This window comes from Ochotona princeps, chromosome 10 (assembly GCF_030435755.1).
Source record: "Ochotona princeps isolate mOchPri1 chromosome 10, mOchPri1.hap1, whole genome shotgun sequence".
In the NCBI taxonomy this organism is placed as follows: domain Eukaryota; kingdom Metazoa; phylum Chordata; class Mammalia; order Lagomorpha; family Ochotonidae; genus Ochotona; species Ochotona princeps.
In genome coordinates this window covers 52,660,295-52,676,039 of record NC_080841.1, presented here as the reverse complement: position 1 = coordinate 52,676,039, position 15,745 = coordinate 52,660,295, and the positions used below count along the sequence as shown (strand labels likewise).

At 44.7% G+C, this 15,745-nt stretch overlaps 1 protein-coding gene across 4 annotated transcripts; it reads left to right on the top strand.

The window, feature by feature from the left end:
• The first annotated feature begins 3,347 nt into the window (after positions 1-3,347).
• Positions 3,348-15,491, top strand: ANKRD16 (ankyrin repeat domain 16). Of its 4 annotated transcripts, XM_004578486.2 has the most exons (7): positions 3,348-3,904; positions 4,703-4,923; positions 7,110-7,152; positions 9,725-9,833; positions 10,612-10,773; positions 11,743-11,821; positions 15,292-15,491. In XM_004578486.2, exons 1-7 carry the CDS (start codon positions 3,591-3,593, stop codon positions 15,447-15,449), a joined length of 1,086 nt encoding a protein of 361 aa, XP_004578543.2. In that variant the 5' UTR covers positions 3,348-3,590; the 3' UTR covers positions 15,450-15,491. The 4 variants fall into 4 exon arrangements, with proteins under 4 accessions (XP_004578543.2, XP_058525427.1, XP_058525425.1 ...); XM_058669444.1 differs by lacking the exon at positions 11,743-11,821 and having other exon boundaries at positions 15,292-15,487; XM_058669442.1 differs by lacking the exon at positions 4,703-4,923 and having other exon boundaries at positions 3,780-3,904; positions 7,021-7,152.
• The last annotated feature ends 254 nt before the right edge of the window (positions 15,492-15,745 follow it).

The window sequence follows — 15,745 nt, the reverse complement described above, 5'->3', positions numbered from 1 at the left end:
TATTGTTGAAAAGCTGCCTTCTGCCTGGAACATGGGAAGAATCCTCCAAGCGGCCAGCGACAGGGATGCAGTCACAGTTCGACATCTCCTGGCAGGACAGCCAACCCCAAGTAATGACAGAGAGGAGACAGGCTTCGCAGGTAAGAGGCCTGCGGGAGGGAGGGTGAGGCAGGCCCGTATGGGAAAAGCGCTCCTCTCCCGGGTTGCTCCTCCTGGGGCCCTTCAGCTGCTGGGGCAAGGAAGCCCAACCGACCTGCTGTCTTTCTGAGGGAAGGACCCACAACACTCCAGCAGGTTTCCACAAGCTGCTTTTTCCCCTTAGAGCCTTAGTAACTACTGAGAGTGGCAGCAGCGACCTGCAGCCTATGCCGATTACCACCCTAGCGTGCACGTGTTCACACCATCCTGTTGGGCACAGCCCAGAAAAGGGCATAGGCAGAGGTTCTGTAGCCTCCTCCTCCCGGGCCACAGTGCTTGGAGCAAACCATAGCATCCTGGACACCTGCGTGTACGGGTTCTTGACTGGAGGGTTTTAGGGGAGAAATCCAAATGGGGGTGATGACTGTTTTATTACACAGGGAGACTCATTGTGACAAAATGAACTCTTTAAGCATGTATCAGTTTTCCATGAACCAAGTAAATGTATCAAGGTATTAACAGTTTTTGAGTTAGACATTCTGCCTGTCATTCCTGACTGTGATGTCGTGAAAAAAAAATTCTAGATGTTGAAATGTGGTCTTAGAAATTAACCATTGGAAAAATAAACTAAAACAATTTTTAAAAAATAAATTAACCGCTGGGCACCATGGCACAATGACTCAAACCTACCATTTCAAGTGCCGGGATCCCACGTGGGCACCAGTTCATCACCTGGCTGCTCCACTTCCCATCCAGCTCCCTGCTTATAGTATGGGAAAGCAGTCAAGGATGGCCCAAAGGCTTGAAGTCGTGCATCCGTATGGGAGACCCACAAGAAGCTCTGGTTCCTGGCTTTGGATCGGCACAGCTCCGGCCATTGTGGCTGCTTGGGGAGTGAACTACCAGATGGAGGATCTTCCTTTCTCTCTTCTTCTCTGTAAATCTGCCTTTCCAATAAAAAATAAATAATAAATCTTTATACAAAGAGATTAACCTTTTAAAACTGTCGAAAGGGCAAATAATGAAACTGAATAGGAAGTACAGAAATACCAAAATATTATTAAAGGCTTTATAATTTGATAATGATTACATTTCATAGTAATAAAACATGAATTATTTGTAAGTGAAATGATGCTTATGGGGAGAAAGCCATCTAGACTTTCTGCAGCAAAACTAAATTCCTGATGCTAAAAATGTCATGTGTACACAGCGAGAAAAGTAGCAGAAAAAAACACAAGTGCTCATCAACATTTTTCTCTTGATGGAGACCTTACTAAGAATGGTGTGAAAAGCAAGGATTTTGAAGGGTTATTTAGCAAAATAGAAACTACTACCTTGTATATCAAGAAAAAATAGCAAAATAAAACATATTGGCAAAAATATTGACAGCATATATATTTCATACCAAAGAAGTCTTCATTTTATAGACTTCATTGAAGCAAATAAAAATGACTGTCATTTGAAATTGGCCAAGCCATTTTTGTGTAGATCTACCAGTGACCCAAGAACATGTCCCTGGTGAGAAAGGGATTTCAATTAAAACAGAATGAAATCCTGTTCTATCTCATAGTTTTTGTGGATGGAGAGCAGTGTTTTGTCTACTTGAGATTAAAGACTAGTTTGCATATGATTTTTCAAATAGATGATTTGATAGAAGGTACTGTAGCATATTTCAAAATCATATTTCTTCTACTGTTCAATTATATTACAATAAATTTTGGAAATAAGCATCCAATTTCTTTCTTTCATCACTGCTTATACTGTTAATGTATTAAAAAGAACCAACAGGAGCCTGGTGCAGTAGCCTAGCGATTAAGTCCTCACCTCGCACACGCCAGGATCCCATATGGGCGCCGGTTCGAATCCCGGTAGCCCTGCTTCCCATCCAGCTCCCTGCTTGTGGCCTGGGGAAAGCAGCTGAGGACGGCCCAAAGCCTTGGGACCCTGTACCCGCGTGCGAGACCTGGAAGAAGTTCCTGGCTCCTGGCTTCAGATCAGCGCAGCATTGGCCATTGCAGCCACTTAGGGACTGAATCATCAGATGGAAGATCTTCCTCTCTGTCTCTCCTCCTCTTTGTATATCTGACTTTGCAATAAAAATAAAATAAATCTTTTTTTTTAAATGTAGAAAGAAAACACTTCAGACCCGGCGGCATGGCCTAGCAGCTAAAATCCTCACCTTGAACACGCCGGAATCCCATATGGGCGCCGGTTCTGATCCTGGCAGCTCCACTTCCCATCCAGCTCCCTGCTTGTGGCCTGGGAGAGCAGTTGAGGACGGCCCAATGCCTTGGGACCCTGTACCCAAATGGGAAACCTGGAAGAGGTTCCAGGTTCCCGGCTTCGGATCGGCACAGCACGAGCCATTGCAGTCACTTAGGGAGCTGCCAGGATCAGAACCGGCGCCCATATGGGATCCCGGGGCCCTCAAGGCGAGGACTTTAGCCGCTAGGCCATGCCGCCGGCCCGCAGGCTCTCTTTAAGATTAAAGTTCCCGCAATGAAGAACACGTGTTGCCTTTCCGGCCAGTCTTCAGTCCCGCGCACTTCGGCACTGCCCTTCGAGACTACCAACGACGGCCCGCGCCAACCAGCTCCGCCCCAACTCTGGACCCCAGTACCAAACATCCGCCTGCTTCCGCCTGCTTCCTTCGTCAGTTCCGCCCCGCCGCGGCAGAGACAAACATCCGCCATCGGTGCCGACGAATGGCGTTTGGAGCCCTTTGGCTCTGGCAACCGGAAACGGAGCGCTGACGGTCAGCCGCCGCTACCAATACCAAAGCGCTTACAGGGGGGCGTGGCTTTCACTAGGCGCCTCCCGGTCCTCGCATCCGGTCGGGGCAAAGCTGCTTCCTGTCTCCCTGGGCCGCTGCTGAGCAACAGTCAGTTGCTTATCCAGCGGGTCGGGCTGCCGAGTGGTGTTGCGCACGGGCGGCTGAAGATCTGGGTATCAGCTTCCCAGCAGTCAGCCCTGGGCAGACGTATGTTAGGCAGGCCACAGTGGGGAAGGCCACGTGGACCTGGTGGTAGGGAGCGGGCCGCGCACCAGTCCTGCAGCTTCCACAGAGGACTCAGCCTCGGCCGTGCAGACCCCACAGTCCCGTAGAGTGACGTCCCCACCCCCTACTCCCTGACGTTTTAAGCCAGTCTCCTACCCGTGGAAGGGGCTGCTACAGCACTTACTGACGCGTCCCGAACCTTGAGACATCTGGGCAAGGGCACCTGACTAGATGCACACCCCGCAGAGTGGCCTCCAAGCGTGCTCCCCAGCCACTGCCCGCCGTCTCCAAGGGTCTGCACCGTGTGCTCTGAACCACGGTTTCATCCCGGCCCTGAGCAAGCCAGGAGACGCGAGGGTGCTGGGGGAGGTCGCATTCCTGGGGCAGAAGCCGGAGACAAGGTCCGAGGCAAGAAGCAGAGGTCCACCCCTGCTCTCAGCTCTGGCTAGCAGTGATGGCCGCGCCCAGGGACCCGCGGCGTCTCTGTAAGTTGGTGCAGGATGGCCAGCTGCAGGCCTTGCAGGAGGAGTTGCCAGTGGCTGGAGGCTTCCAGGGGCCGGCCGGTGACACCCTGCTGCATTGTGCCGCCCGCCACGGGCGTCTGGACATCCTAACCTATTTGACCGAAGCCTGGGGCATGGACATCGAGGCAACCAACCAAGACTACAAGCGACCTCTGCACGAGGCTGCCTCTATGGGTCACCGGGACTGCGTACGCTATCTGCTGGGCCGAGGGGCAGCTGTCGACTGTCTGAAGAAGGCCGACTGGTAGGTAGCCAGGGTCCACAAAGACGTCCTGCCTGCCCACCGCCTGTGGAAACGTCAGGTTTTGTGTACTTCATCAACTTCTTTAGACATAGATTTTCTCAGCTCCCCGTGGTCACCCAACGGCAGGGTCGTCCTGCTCCAATCTACCCTGGGTAATGACAGTGACTTACAGGGCACTTTGTTCCTGTTCTTGGAAGATTAGCTGGCTGTTTGGGGCAATCATTTCCCTTAGTAAGGTAGAGAACACCATAGAATGTAATTTAAAGATGTTATCAAACTACCTGTAGTTTGATAATGTTCTTCTGGGGATCTGTAACTAAATTGCTACTTCAACAATTGCATTGTTTTAATTACCATTGCTCTAAGCAGTACACTTGACACACTTAATCAGTTATACATGCACTTGTGTAAAACACTGTGCATGTACACTGCTACAATAAAAATATGACTGTACCGATTCCATTTGGCTTGTTCGATTGAGAATGTTTCTAGTACTTACTATGTCAGGTTGTGCATCTCTTAAAGACATCATGAAGTCTCCACCTTGGGACGAATGCTGATCTGAGATGAAGCACAGGGTAGAGTCGACACAGGTGGAGTCCTGTTGCACTGGGAACCAGCCTGTAAGCACTTCTCCCACCCAGGGATCCCTTCTCTAAGGACATACACAGCACAGTTGCTCTCCCCACTGACATGCCTCCCAGGGCCCTCATGAGCAGGCAGACAAGTAGCCAGCCAAAGTTGTTTTCCTGTCTCTCAGCTCCTTGAATCCCATTGGCTTGTCCTGGTTGACCCTAGGACTCCTCTGATGATGGCTTGCACAAGGAAGAATCTCGGGGTGATCCAGGACCTTGTGGAACATGGCGCCAACCCACTGCTGAAGAACAAGGACGGCTGGAACAGTTTCCACATTGCCAGTCGAGCAGGCGACTCTCTGATCCTCCAGTACTTGCTCTCGGTGTGCCCAGATGTGTGGAAGACAGAGAGCAAGATAGGAAGAACTCCTCTGCACACGGCAGGTACAGCTCTGCAGGCTCACAGTGCAGCTGGCTTCCCCCAGCGAGAGGAACATCATGTTGTTCAAGTCATCTGCGGGAGACTAGAGGATATAGGAAAGTAGACAGCAGGGAAGAGGAGCAACTTGGGACATTTTGGCAAATAGCTTCTCAAGCTAATGTAGCTCAACTCAGCCAGGGTGCTCTTCTTGTGTTTCCTTTTCTGGTGTATCTTTTTTTTTTTTTTTAAAGATTTATTTTATTTTTACTGGAAAGTCAGATATATAGAGAGGAGGAGAGGAGAGACAGAGAGGAAGATCTTCCATCTACTGATTCACTCCCCAAGGGACCACAATGGCTGGAGCTGAGCCACTCTAAAGCCTGGAGCCAGGAAGTTCTTTCGGGTCTCTTTCGGGTGCAGGATTCCAAGGCTTTGGGCCGTCCTCTACTGCTTTCCCAGGCCATAAGCATGGAGCTGGATGGGAAACAGGGCCACCGGGATATGAACCACTGTCCATATGGTATCCTGGCACATGCAAGTCAAGGTTTTTAGCTGTTAGGCTACCATGCCAGGTCCCTGGCATATCTTTATTGTCCTCCAAGTTAGAGGATACACTGGCCCTATTCCATAGTCTTGGACAAGGGCAAGGGAATCGCGTATCTCATGAGCAAGTTTCCCCAGCAGGGGGGAAAAATGGTGGTAATGTTGCCCATGCTGCAAGCTTGTGCTAGGCTCTAAGGAGCACGGCAGACATGCGCAAACCCGTATCATTATGGTGGGCACCTAGTGAGCATAGCTCCAATTTCCCTGGATAAATTTCACATTGTTGGCATTAAAGACAGGATAAAGAATATGTAGCAGTGTGTCACCTACCATCCCAGTCAAGAAATTGGGAAAATAGGGCCCGGCGGCGTGGCCTAGTGGCTTAAGTCCTCGCCTTGAACGCCCCGGGATCCCATATGGGTGCCGGTTCTAATCCCGGCAGCTCCACTTCCCATCCAACTCCCTGCTTGTGTCCTGGAAGCAGTCGAGGACGGCCCAGAGCATTGGGACCCTGCACCTGTGTGGAAGTCCTGGAGGACGTTCCTGGCTCCTGGCTTCAGATCGGCACAGCACCAGCCGTTGCACTCACTTGGGAAGTGAATCATTGGACAGAAGATCTTCCTCTCTGTCTCTCCTCCTCTCTCTATATCTGACTTTGTAGTGAAAATAAATAAATCTTTAAAAAAAAAAAAGAAATTGGGAAAATAACCTTTCTTTTCTGGGACAATACATTGAATTAATATGCAGAGTATTTAATTCCTCTAAAATAAGTACCTTTGATATGTAGACTAGGAACATGCAGACATTTCCCAGGTACAATTGGAGTTAGAGATTAAAAAATCCTTTTAAAAACTTGGCAAGTGAATAGAAAAAGTTCAGTTCTTGAATTATGTGACCAACTTTCTCCCCAGTACCTTTCATTCCCTTAGGGAAATAATCAACACCCAGAATTGTGGAGACAGATAATCAAAAGCTTACATGAGTATAGTTATTTTTAGTAGAATTAAATTTCTGATTGTTTTGTTATAGATTCCTTTTAAATGTTTTATGGGCCAGTGATATGCCAGTGGGTTTAAGCTACATCCTATATTGGAATATTGGTTTGAGTCCCAGCTGCTGCTCTTCCCCTGCTCAGCTTCCCTGTTAATGCACCTGGGAAGGCAGCAGAAGATAACCTAAGAACATGGGTCCATGCCACCCATGTGGGAGACATTGACGTCTAGTTATCACCTTTGAAACCTAGACATAGGAGCCTTTTAGGAAGTGAACCAGTGGATGGAAGAAGACCCCTGTTTCCCTCTTCCTTCCCCTCCTCCCAACCCCTACCCCCATTTTCCTCACTGTCCCATTCAAACAAATGAATAGATTTTTCTAAATTTATTCATTTGCCACATAATTTTGGGAAGATAAGTTTAGGACTGAAAGTTTGCCATGCAAGTGTTCATAAAGATAGCATTATCATGTGTGAACTATGTACATGTAAAATGAAAGCATCATTTCTTATTGCTTATGCAAATGAATTTTTATTATTGTAGGGCTGTAGCAGTGAACCTAATTTAATTATTCCTTTCTATAAGACTTGACAGATGGCAGACTGTGGAGCCATGAGGCAAGAAGCATTTTGTATGTACACTAAAAGTTCTGTTTCTCAACTCTCTTCTCCCAGCAATGCATGGCTGTTTAGATGCAGTAAAGCTGCTTCTTAAGAGGTGAGCGAATTGGCAAAAATGTTAATTATTTTGAATTTTTTCAAATATCCTTGATTCTCTGGTTGCATAATAGGGAATGGATGGGAAGGGGATTACATAGGAGAGTGCATTTAGGGGCTGTAGCAGTTAAACAGGTGATACCTAAATTAGAGATGACTATAGAGACAAAAGAGAAAGGTTTTTTTTTTTTTTTTTTTTTTTTTTTTTAAAGATTTTATTGTTATTGGAAAGCCGGATATACAGAGAGGAGGAGAGACAGAGAGGAAGATCTTCCATCTGATGTTTTTTTTTTTTTTTTTTTAAAGATTTTATTATTACTGAAAAGCCGGATATACAGAGAGGAGGAGAGACAGAGAGGAAGATCTTCCATTCGATGTTTCACTCCCCAAGTGAGCCTCAACGGGCCGGTACGTGCCGATCCGATGCCGGGACCAGGAACCTCTTCCAGGTCTCCCACGCGGGTGCAGGGTCCCAAAGCTTTGGGCCGTCCTCTCCTGCTTTCCCAGGCCACAAGCAGGGAGCTGGATGGGAAGTGGAGCTGCCGGGATTAGAACCGGCGCCCATATGGGATCCCGGGGCTTTCAAGGCGAGGACTTTAGCTGCTAGACCACGCCGCCGGGCCCATCCGATGTTTCACTCCCCAAGTGAGCCGCAACAGGCCGGTACGCGCCAATCTGAAGCCGGGAACCAGGAACCTCTTCCAGGTCTCCCACGTGGGTGCAGGGTCCCAAAGCTTTGGGCCGTCCTCAACTGCTTTCCCAGGCCACAGGCAGGGAGCTGGATGGGAAGTGGAGCTGCCGGGATTAGAACCGGTGCCCATATGGGATCCCGGGGCTTTCAAGGCGAGGACTTTAGTCGCTAGGCCACGCAGCCGGGCCCAAGAGAAAGGTTTGAAGATATTTAAAAAGTAGAATCAACTGGCCCAGGTAAGAAAATTGATCAAAGGAATAAGAAGGAAGGAGAAGTCAAGGAAGACTTTGTGTCTAGCACGACCACCTGAGTGGTGGTGGGTGTCGGGGCCGAGTTTGAGGAAAGAATTGCACTTCTTGACACATGAGTTTCAAGTGCTTGTTGGATGTCTAAACAAAGACATCCTGCAAGCAATAACAGACACAGATGATTGCGATAGAAATGTTGAGTTTATTCACACAGATGATGAATGGAGCCAGAAGAATAGGAGAGATGACTCAAGAAGAACACCTATCAAAATGGGAACATGTATTTTCAAAAATATTTATTTTTATTGGAAAGGCAGACTTATGGAGAAAAAGGTCTTCCATCCACTGATTCACTCCTCAAGTAGCTGCAACTGCCAGAGCTAAGCCAATCTGAAGCCAGGAGCTTCTGAGTCTTCCATGTGGGTGCAGGGTCCCAAGGCTTTGGACCATTCTCTACTGCTTTCCCAGGCCACAAGCAGGGAGCTGGATGGGAAGTAGAGCAGCCAGGATATGAACTGGCAGCCATATGGGATCCCAGCATTTGCAAGCAAGCCATCATGCAGGGCCCACAATGAGAACACATTTGATTGTACACAGACTTAAAACTTTATTGTTTCAAAACACATTTTTTTCAGGCACCTCCAGTGTGTTATGTTCTGCCTAATTATATCAGCACAGTACTTTTTTCTTTAACAGAGCCTGTGGTCTAGTTGTGGAAAGCAGATATAAGAATAACCCCACAAACATACGTCATTCACCAGGTGTGGTAATGCTACCAATGAAAAGTTCAAAATGCCATAAGAGAGCAGAGGTCCTTGTGTAGGTTGGGGAAACAGGGAGGGTAATAGCTAAGGCTAGGCCTTTGTTGAAATCACATTTACCTTGAGGCTGTTGAAGGATAAATTAGAATTAGCCAAGAGAAGAGTAGAGCACTAATGTTCTGAACTGAAGGCCGGGCAGGTGCAGAGGCAGCAAAAGGCCCAGCAATGGGAAAACTAGGAAGCAGAGAGGAATCTGGCAAGCCTGGGATCAGGAGTCTTGGAGAGGTGAGCAGATACAGAAGTCATGCTGACGTTTGCAGTTTTGTCTGGTATGCAGTGAAGAGCAGTTAAAGGTTTTAAGTAGGAATTACCTTACCCAGTTATACTGTGGGGAAAATAAACATGGTTGCTATGGAGAATGGTTTGGTGAGGCAGGAGTCAAGGTGAGAAAACCATTAGGAGATATGGCGAACAGACTTGGTCTTGGGGTAAAAGCAGAGCTGGAGTGAAGGATACAGATATTTTAGATATTCTGGTTGTAGCATTGAGAGATTTAGTAATGAATTGATAATGAGGAATAAGGACAAGGGATGGCAAGGATGACTCTTCTGGCATGAGGAGCTAGAGCCACTGGTGACAGCAAGTGGGACAGAAAAGGTTAGAGGATGAGAGATTTATTAGGGGTGGTACTCTACGTGCAGCTGAAGACCTAGAGCTTAGTTCGGAACCTGGGGTGATAACAAAGGAGAGAGGAGCCCCAAACACCACAGATCATTTGTAAGACACACAGTCTACGTGCAGATCAGGTGTCAGCTGGTCCATCTGCTGTGACGTGAATGTTCTCAATTCTGTTATTTTGAATTTTGACTCTAGATGCCAGTATGAACCAAACAGCAAAGACAAGTGTGGCATCACCCCCTTTATGGATGCAATCCAGTGTGGCCACATCGATATAGCAAAGCTGCTCCTTGAAAAACATGAGGTATAAAAATCGTTTTCTTTTGTTCCTTTGATCCTAAAAATTTTAAATCATAGGCTTAATAGAGTACCTTGTTATTCAGAACCAAAGTTCAGTCGCAACTCTGCCACATTGCTCCTGTGGGACCCTGTCAACCTCTTTAAACATCCTTGAAGTGGAAACAAATTTCACAAAGTAAATATCCAATAAACAGCAACATATTCAAACATTTCACAAAGTAAATATCCAATAAACAGCAACATATCCAATAGTCATAGTCAAAGTAAGCTGTCCATTTGTACTTGTGGCAATATATCCTAGAATCCTGCATCTGAAACCTTTATTTTAGTTGGCAGTTCCTTTCAGAATCATACAAAAGCTGTGTTTTTCTCTGCCCAAAGAAATGTACATAGGTAACAGTTTTCCCAAAATGTCAGCATGTGCATAGACCCAGTTTTCTTAATTTTTTTAAAGTTTTATTTATTTATTTGAAAGCCAGAGAGGTGGAGAAGAGTCAGAAATCTTCCATCTTATGGTTTATTCCCAAGATGGCCACAATGGCTGGGACTAGACTAGATTAGACCACAGTCCTGCCTCTGGGACTCCATCTGGGTGGCAGAGTCCCATGTACTTGAGCCATCTCCTACTTCCTTCCCAAGCTGATTAGAGGGGAGCCACATCAGAAGCGGAGCAGTCAGGACTTGAACCTCTATTTGTGTGTGGGGCCAGCATCACAACTGGTGGCACAGCACTAGCTACCCTCTGCTTCTTACCCTCTTTGCTTCTGTCTCCTGCCTGCTAGGCTTGTTTCTCGGCTGAGGATACCCTGGGGGCCCAGGCTCTGCACAGGGCAGCAGTCACTGGGCAGGATGAAGCCATTCGGTTCTTGGTGTCTGATCTTGGCATTGATGTAGATGTGAAAGCAGCATCAACCCACCTCACAGCACTTCATTATGCTGCCAAGGTTTGTTTGTTTTCTTCCTTAACCTTGCCTTCCTCCACTGATGGGTTTGTTTGAGGTTCTGATTCCTTTGGCTGCCTCTCTGTAGAAGAAATTGCCCTCATAAACTCCTGAAATAGACATGATTTGGAAACACTGAAGATATGCAGATTTTCTCACTAGAAAATAAACAATTTTAGGGTTTTTTTGCATACTATCTTTAGTGTGTATATATCTTTAGTATCTAGCAGCAGGAAGAAATTCTTCCACCCATCATTACATTCTTCTGCCTCATTTCCTCCTTGTGAACAGGAGGGTATGTTTGTGATGAAAGGATCGCTCTGTTCTGTGCCCACAGAAAGAGAAAGTGAATGGATCCTCTCATAAAGATTGAACCTATAATCTGCTTATCTTAGCCTATTATTTATTTAGTTAGTTGTACAACCTCCTAGTAGACTAATACTTAGACAAAGAATTAAAATTGAAATAATTTATAATTTCATAATTGTCATAACTACAATTTATTATAGAAGTAGAAATAATAGTTAAAATAGAAACAATAATAGCTTTAATAGAAGTCCTATTTATAAGATTCTATTCTTTTCTAGTTTTTTTTTTTTTAAGTCTAGCAAGAAATATATGTGTTTGCTTAGGAAATTTTGGAACTGTGGATTCTGTGTGAATCACAGAATGGAAGCACAACTCTGCTGGGTTAATAGTTTGGCCTGCAGAGTTGTTCCTCTATCTTCTCTATTACATCTTAGACAAAAGGCAAAGAAACAATGATCATATATGCTAAGTAATTAAATATCACCAAAATGTGTTGCTGATGATTTATAGTAGCATTTGATATACTCTGTCTTCTTTGGTTTTGGAAATGCAGTTTTAGCAGTCTACTGTTTTAGGAAAGGTACCTAATGTATGTTAGAGTTTGTGTTTACTGGTTTGTTTTTGTTCTCATAACAATGACAACAAGTTTCTTTTAACATCCAGGAAGGACATATTAATACAATTCAGACTGTCTTATCCTTGGGCGCCGACATCAATGCCAAAGACGTAAGAAATCGATCAGGTACAGCATAATTTTATATGTGCCTTGAAAATTATCAGTAAATTGAATGTGAACAATATACGTATTTTCATATTAAAACCAATGATTTGGAAACATGCAGGTAGCATAGTAGTCAAGATGCTGGTCAAGATACCAGTTAAGATGTAGTTTCCTGCCAGTGCAGACCCTGGAGTAATATCTCAGATGATAGCTCAGGTGGTTGGGTCCTTGCCACTTATATAAGAGTCCTGGATTGAGTTTCTGGCTCTTGGCCCCATCCCCAATCCTGGCCCTGGCTTTTGAAGGTATTTGAGGAGTAAGCAAGCAAGTGGGAGCTTGCTTACTGCCTACTACTCAAATAAATAAATAAAATCAGTTTATTTCCCAGTTATTCATCAACTTTCCTTAGAGTAACTTGTCCTCTGTAAAGTTATAGAAGTATTGTTATTTCCATGACACTGTTGGTGATTATTACTGATAACTACTGTTGTTACTGTTTTTGGTTTTCTGAAGTATTTATTTTTATTTATTTGAAAGGCGGAGTCAGAGAGATCTTTGTTCTGCTGGTTCATTCCCCAGATGGCCGCAACAGCTAGGGCTGGGCCAAACTGAAGCCAGGAACTAGCAGCTTCACCTCTATCTTCCACAAGGGTGCAAGAATCCAAGAATTTAGGCCATCTTCCACCGCTTTCCCAAGTGCAGTAGTAGGGAGCTGGATCAGAAGTGGAGCAGCCGGGACTTGATCCAGCAACCTTCTGGGGTGCAGTTTTTACCCACTACATCATAACGCTGACCCCATTTTGTTATTATTCTAAACTGTAGCATTATACGTGGCATAAAAGCACATTCTGCTTAATCCACATGGTGACTGTTATCCACATTTTGTACAACTTCTTCAGATGTCTCCTTTCTTTGAAGTATATTTAGACTAAAACCATCTTAACCATGTTTTTTGAAATTTAGGGCTCAGATGCTGCATGCTGAACCACCAGTATCATATAGTTAGATAATACTATTTGTAAAACATTAGGAAACAAGCAGTTTTACTCATTCAAAAATAAAAACCAGTTAGAGAAAGGGAGGCATGGTGCAAGGCTGGTGATGGACGCTAGGTTAAAGTTAGATAGAAATAAGTTTGGGCGTGGGGCCAGGCATTGGCTCAACTGGCTAATTCTCTACCTCCAAGCACAGGCATCACATATGGGTGCTGGTTTGTGTCCCAGATGCTCTGCTTCCCATCCAGCTCCCTGCTTGTGCCTTGAGAAAGCAGCAATGACCCAAAGCCTTGGGACCCATTGTGGTCATTAGGGACTGAACCAGTAAATGAAAGATCTTTTTCCTTCCCTCTGTAAATCTGCCTTTCCAATGAAAATAAATAAATCTTTAAAAAAATAGAGGTGAACCCAGCACAGTAGCCTAGCGGCTAAAGCCCTCACCGTGCATGCATCAGGATCCCATATGGACACCGGTTCTAATCCTGGCAGTCCTGCTTCTCATCCAGCTCCCTGCTTGTGGCCTGGGAAAGCAGTTGAGGACGGTCCAAAGCCTTGGTCCGCATGGGAGACCTGGAGGAGACTCTGGGCTCCTGGCTTCGGATTGGCTTGGCTCTGGCTGTTGTGGACACTTGAGGAGTGAGTTAGTGGCTGGAAGATCTCTGTCTCTTCTCCTCTCTGTATATCTGATTTTCTAATAAAAATAAATAAATTTTTTTTAAAAGTTTGGCAGTTCTGTGACACAGTAAACTGAACTGACTAAAGATAATAAATATCTCTAAAGACGATCAGAAGATAAATTTTGAATGTTTTCAACATAGACATTTTAAATTTTTGAAAATATTGATGTATGTACCCCAATTGGATATTACACAATGTATGCATTTACTGAAATATCACATAACACCATAAATATGTGCAATTTTACGTCTATTAATTTTTTAAAATTAAAAAGTAAAACCACAGAATTTTTTAAGTGAACCAACTGCTAGAGCTTTTACAGAAATGAATAGAGTTGGGTTAGACTGTGTAGTTGGCTGTCCCATTTCCTGGCAGGTAGTCAGTATGCCACTATCAAAGAAGAGAAAGGACAGAACTACTTTTACATGATATAATGAACAGATTTTCCTGAGCATCTTGGGGTTGGGTCTGGCTTAATAAAAACTATGAGAAATCACTGAAGCAAATATAGTAAAATCTAATTTATTAGTTATGTTTTTATTCAATTCCAAATGTAAATAGATTCAGCACAATAACCTAGTATGTAATTTCAAGTTATGAAATTTTCACTAAAATGAGAGAGAAAACTTGTTCCTTTGAATAAGAAAATAGAGCTTAGGGAGAGAAGAGGAAAAGACATTGATAGCTCCTCGGTTAGACAATGCCATTGAGAAGGAATTGCTGAAGACTGAAAGAAATACATACGGCATCATCATCCCCATTCATGTGTTCTACAAGGCGCTAAAGCAACAGGTGGCAGAGAATGACTCTTCAGATGCTGAGAATGATGGTGATAAAGATTATGGAGTGATGGGAATGACGTGAGTCATCTTGAGGATGTTGATAAACTGGATGCCAGTGATGTGGAAACTTGGAATAATAAACTCTGGAGAAGAGGAGGAATAAAAGCCTTTAATGTAAAACACAAAGACAAAGCCCCTTGAAAGGACCTTTGTAGAAAAAACAAGCGTCTGTAGAGAGAATATGAACAGGGGATGGAGCCACATGGCAAAGGCCAAAACCACGTTATGTCCCTAAGCAGGGTAAACAGGTGGGAACATTTAGGAAGAGAAGAAATGGTTTCAGAGCTAATTCCTGAAGCTAGAACTTTGGAATAAACCCTCTGGTTACCATTCTGTGAGCTGGTGGCCATCCTACACGCACTTAGATAGCTCAGAGGCTCTTGGGCAACAACTCACTCTGGTGCTGAAAGGACAGGCACTCAACATGGGAAAGGGACAACAGGCTTTTTCCTCAGGGCACCCAGCAGGACTGGCAGTTTTCTTGGACTCTTAGCACCTTGGAACCTTGGACACTAAGTTCTACAGCGGAATGGGAAAATCTGTCAGCAGTTTTCTTTTTGTTGCGTCATTTCTGTGTATGGTGATGCATTTGCTTTGTTTTTTTTTTTTTCATTTACTTTTTAAAAAACAATTCAGTGAAACTTTGAGAAAATTTTTGTTCCATTTAAAGTGTGTTTTACTATCAGAATGACAGTGAGGAGGACTCATTTCCCATTTCTAATTCATTTGCTTGGTTGCTTTACACAAATTTTTTTTAAATCATCTCTGATTTTGTTTAAGAGTTGTGTGAACTCAGGTTAAAAAGAAAGCAAAGGAAAAAAATATTTTGATCCAGTATAGGCAAAGGCATAGTGATAATAAAAGTATAAAATCTGTATAACTGAAAGAATTAATATCTTTATTGAATGCAATCAACTTTCAGTGTATTGCTCCAGGGCTCATATGCTAACCTTGTGCCACTTTTGTGACCCTACAGCCCTGCATCTGGCCTGCGCAGGACAGCACTTGGCCTGCACTGAGTTTCTGCTGCAGTTGGGGCTGAAGGACTCTGCAGATGTTACAGGCACCCTGGCTCAGCAGCTCACGGAGAGAGCGGACTTTCTACAGAGCTTTGCTCACCATGCAATGACATAAGGATGTTTCCAAAAAAGAGGCAATAAAGTGTATGGTAATTGACATGCTGTTTTCTCAATGATTGACAGATTGAATGGAAGATTTCCCAAATGACATGGAGGCTGAGGTCATGGTAATGGTAGTCAGTGACAATATTAAAATACGACATAAGTTATAGTTAGCTGAGGGACCGGAATGATGGCTCAGTGGATAAATCCTCTCTTTGCAAGCACCGGGGTACCATATGGGTGCTGGTTCATATCCCAGCCACTCCATTTCCCATCCTGCTCCCTGCTTGTGGTCTGGGAAAGCAGTGG

What these genes read in the sequence shown, in the direction of transcription:
- ANKRD16 (XM_004578486.2), top strand. Translation starts at nt 3,591, where the DNA reads ATGGCCGCGCCCAGGGACCCGCGGCGTCTCTGTAAGTTGGTGCAGGAT. An exon ending in TGTCTGAAGAAGGCCGACTG is followed by an intron (nt 3,905 to 4,702) that starts GTAGGTAGCCAG and finishes GGTTGACCCTAG; the next exon opens with GACTCCTCTGATGATGGCTT. An exon ending in GTAAAGCTGCTTCTTAAGAG is followed by an intron (nt 7,153 to 9,724) that starts GTGAGCGAATTG and finishes TTTTGACTCTAG; the next exon opens with ATGCCAGTATGAACCAAACA.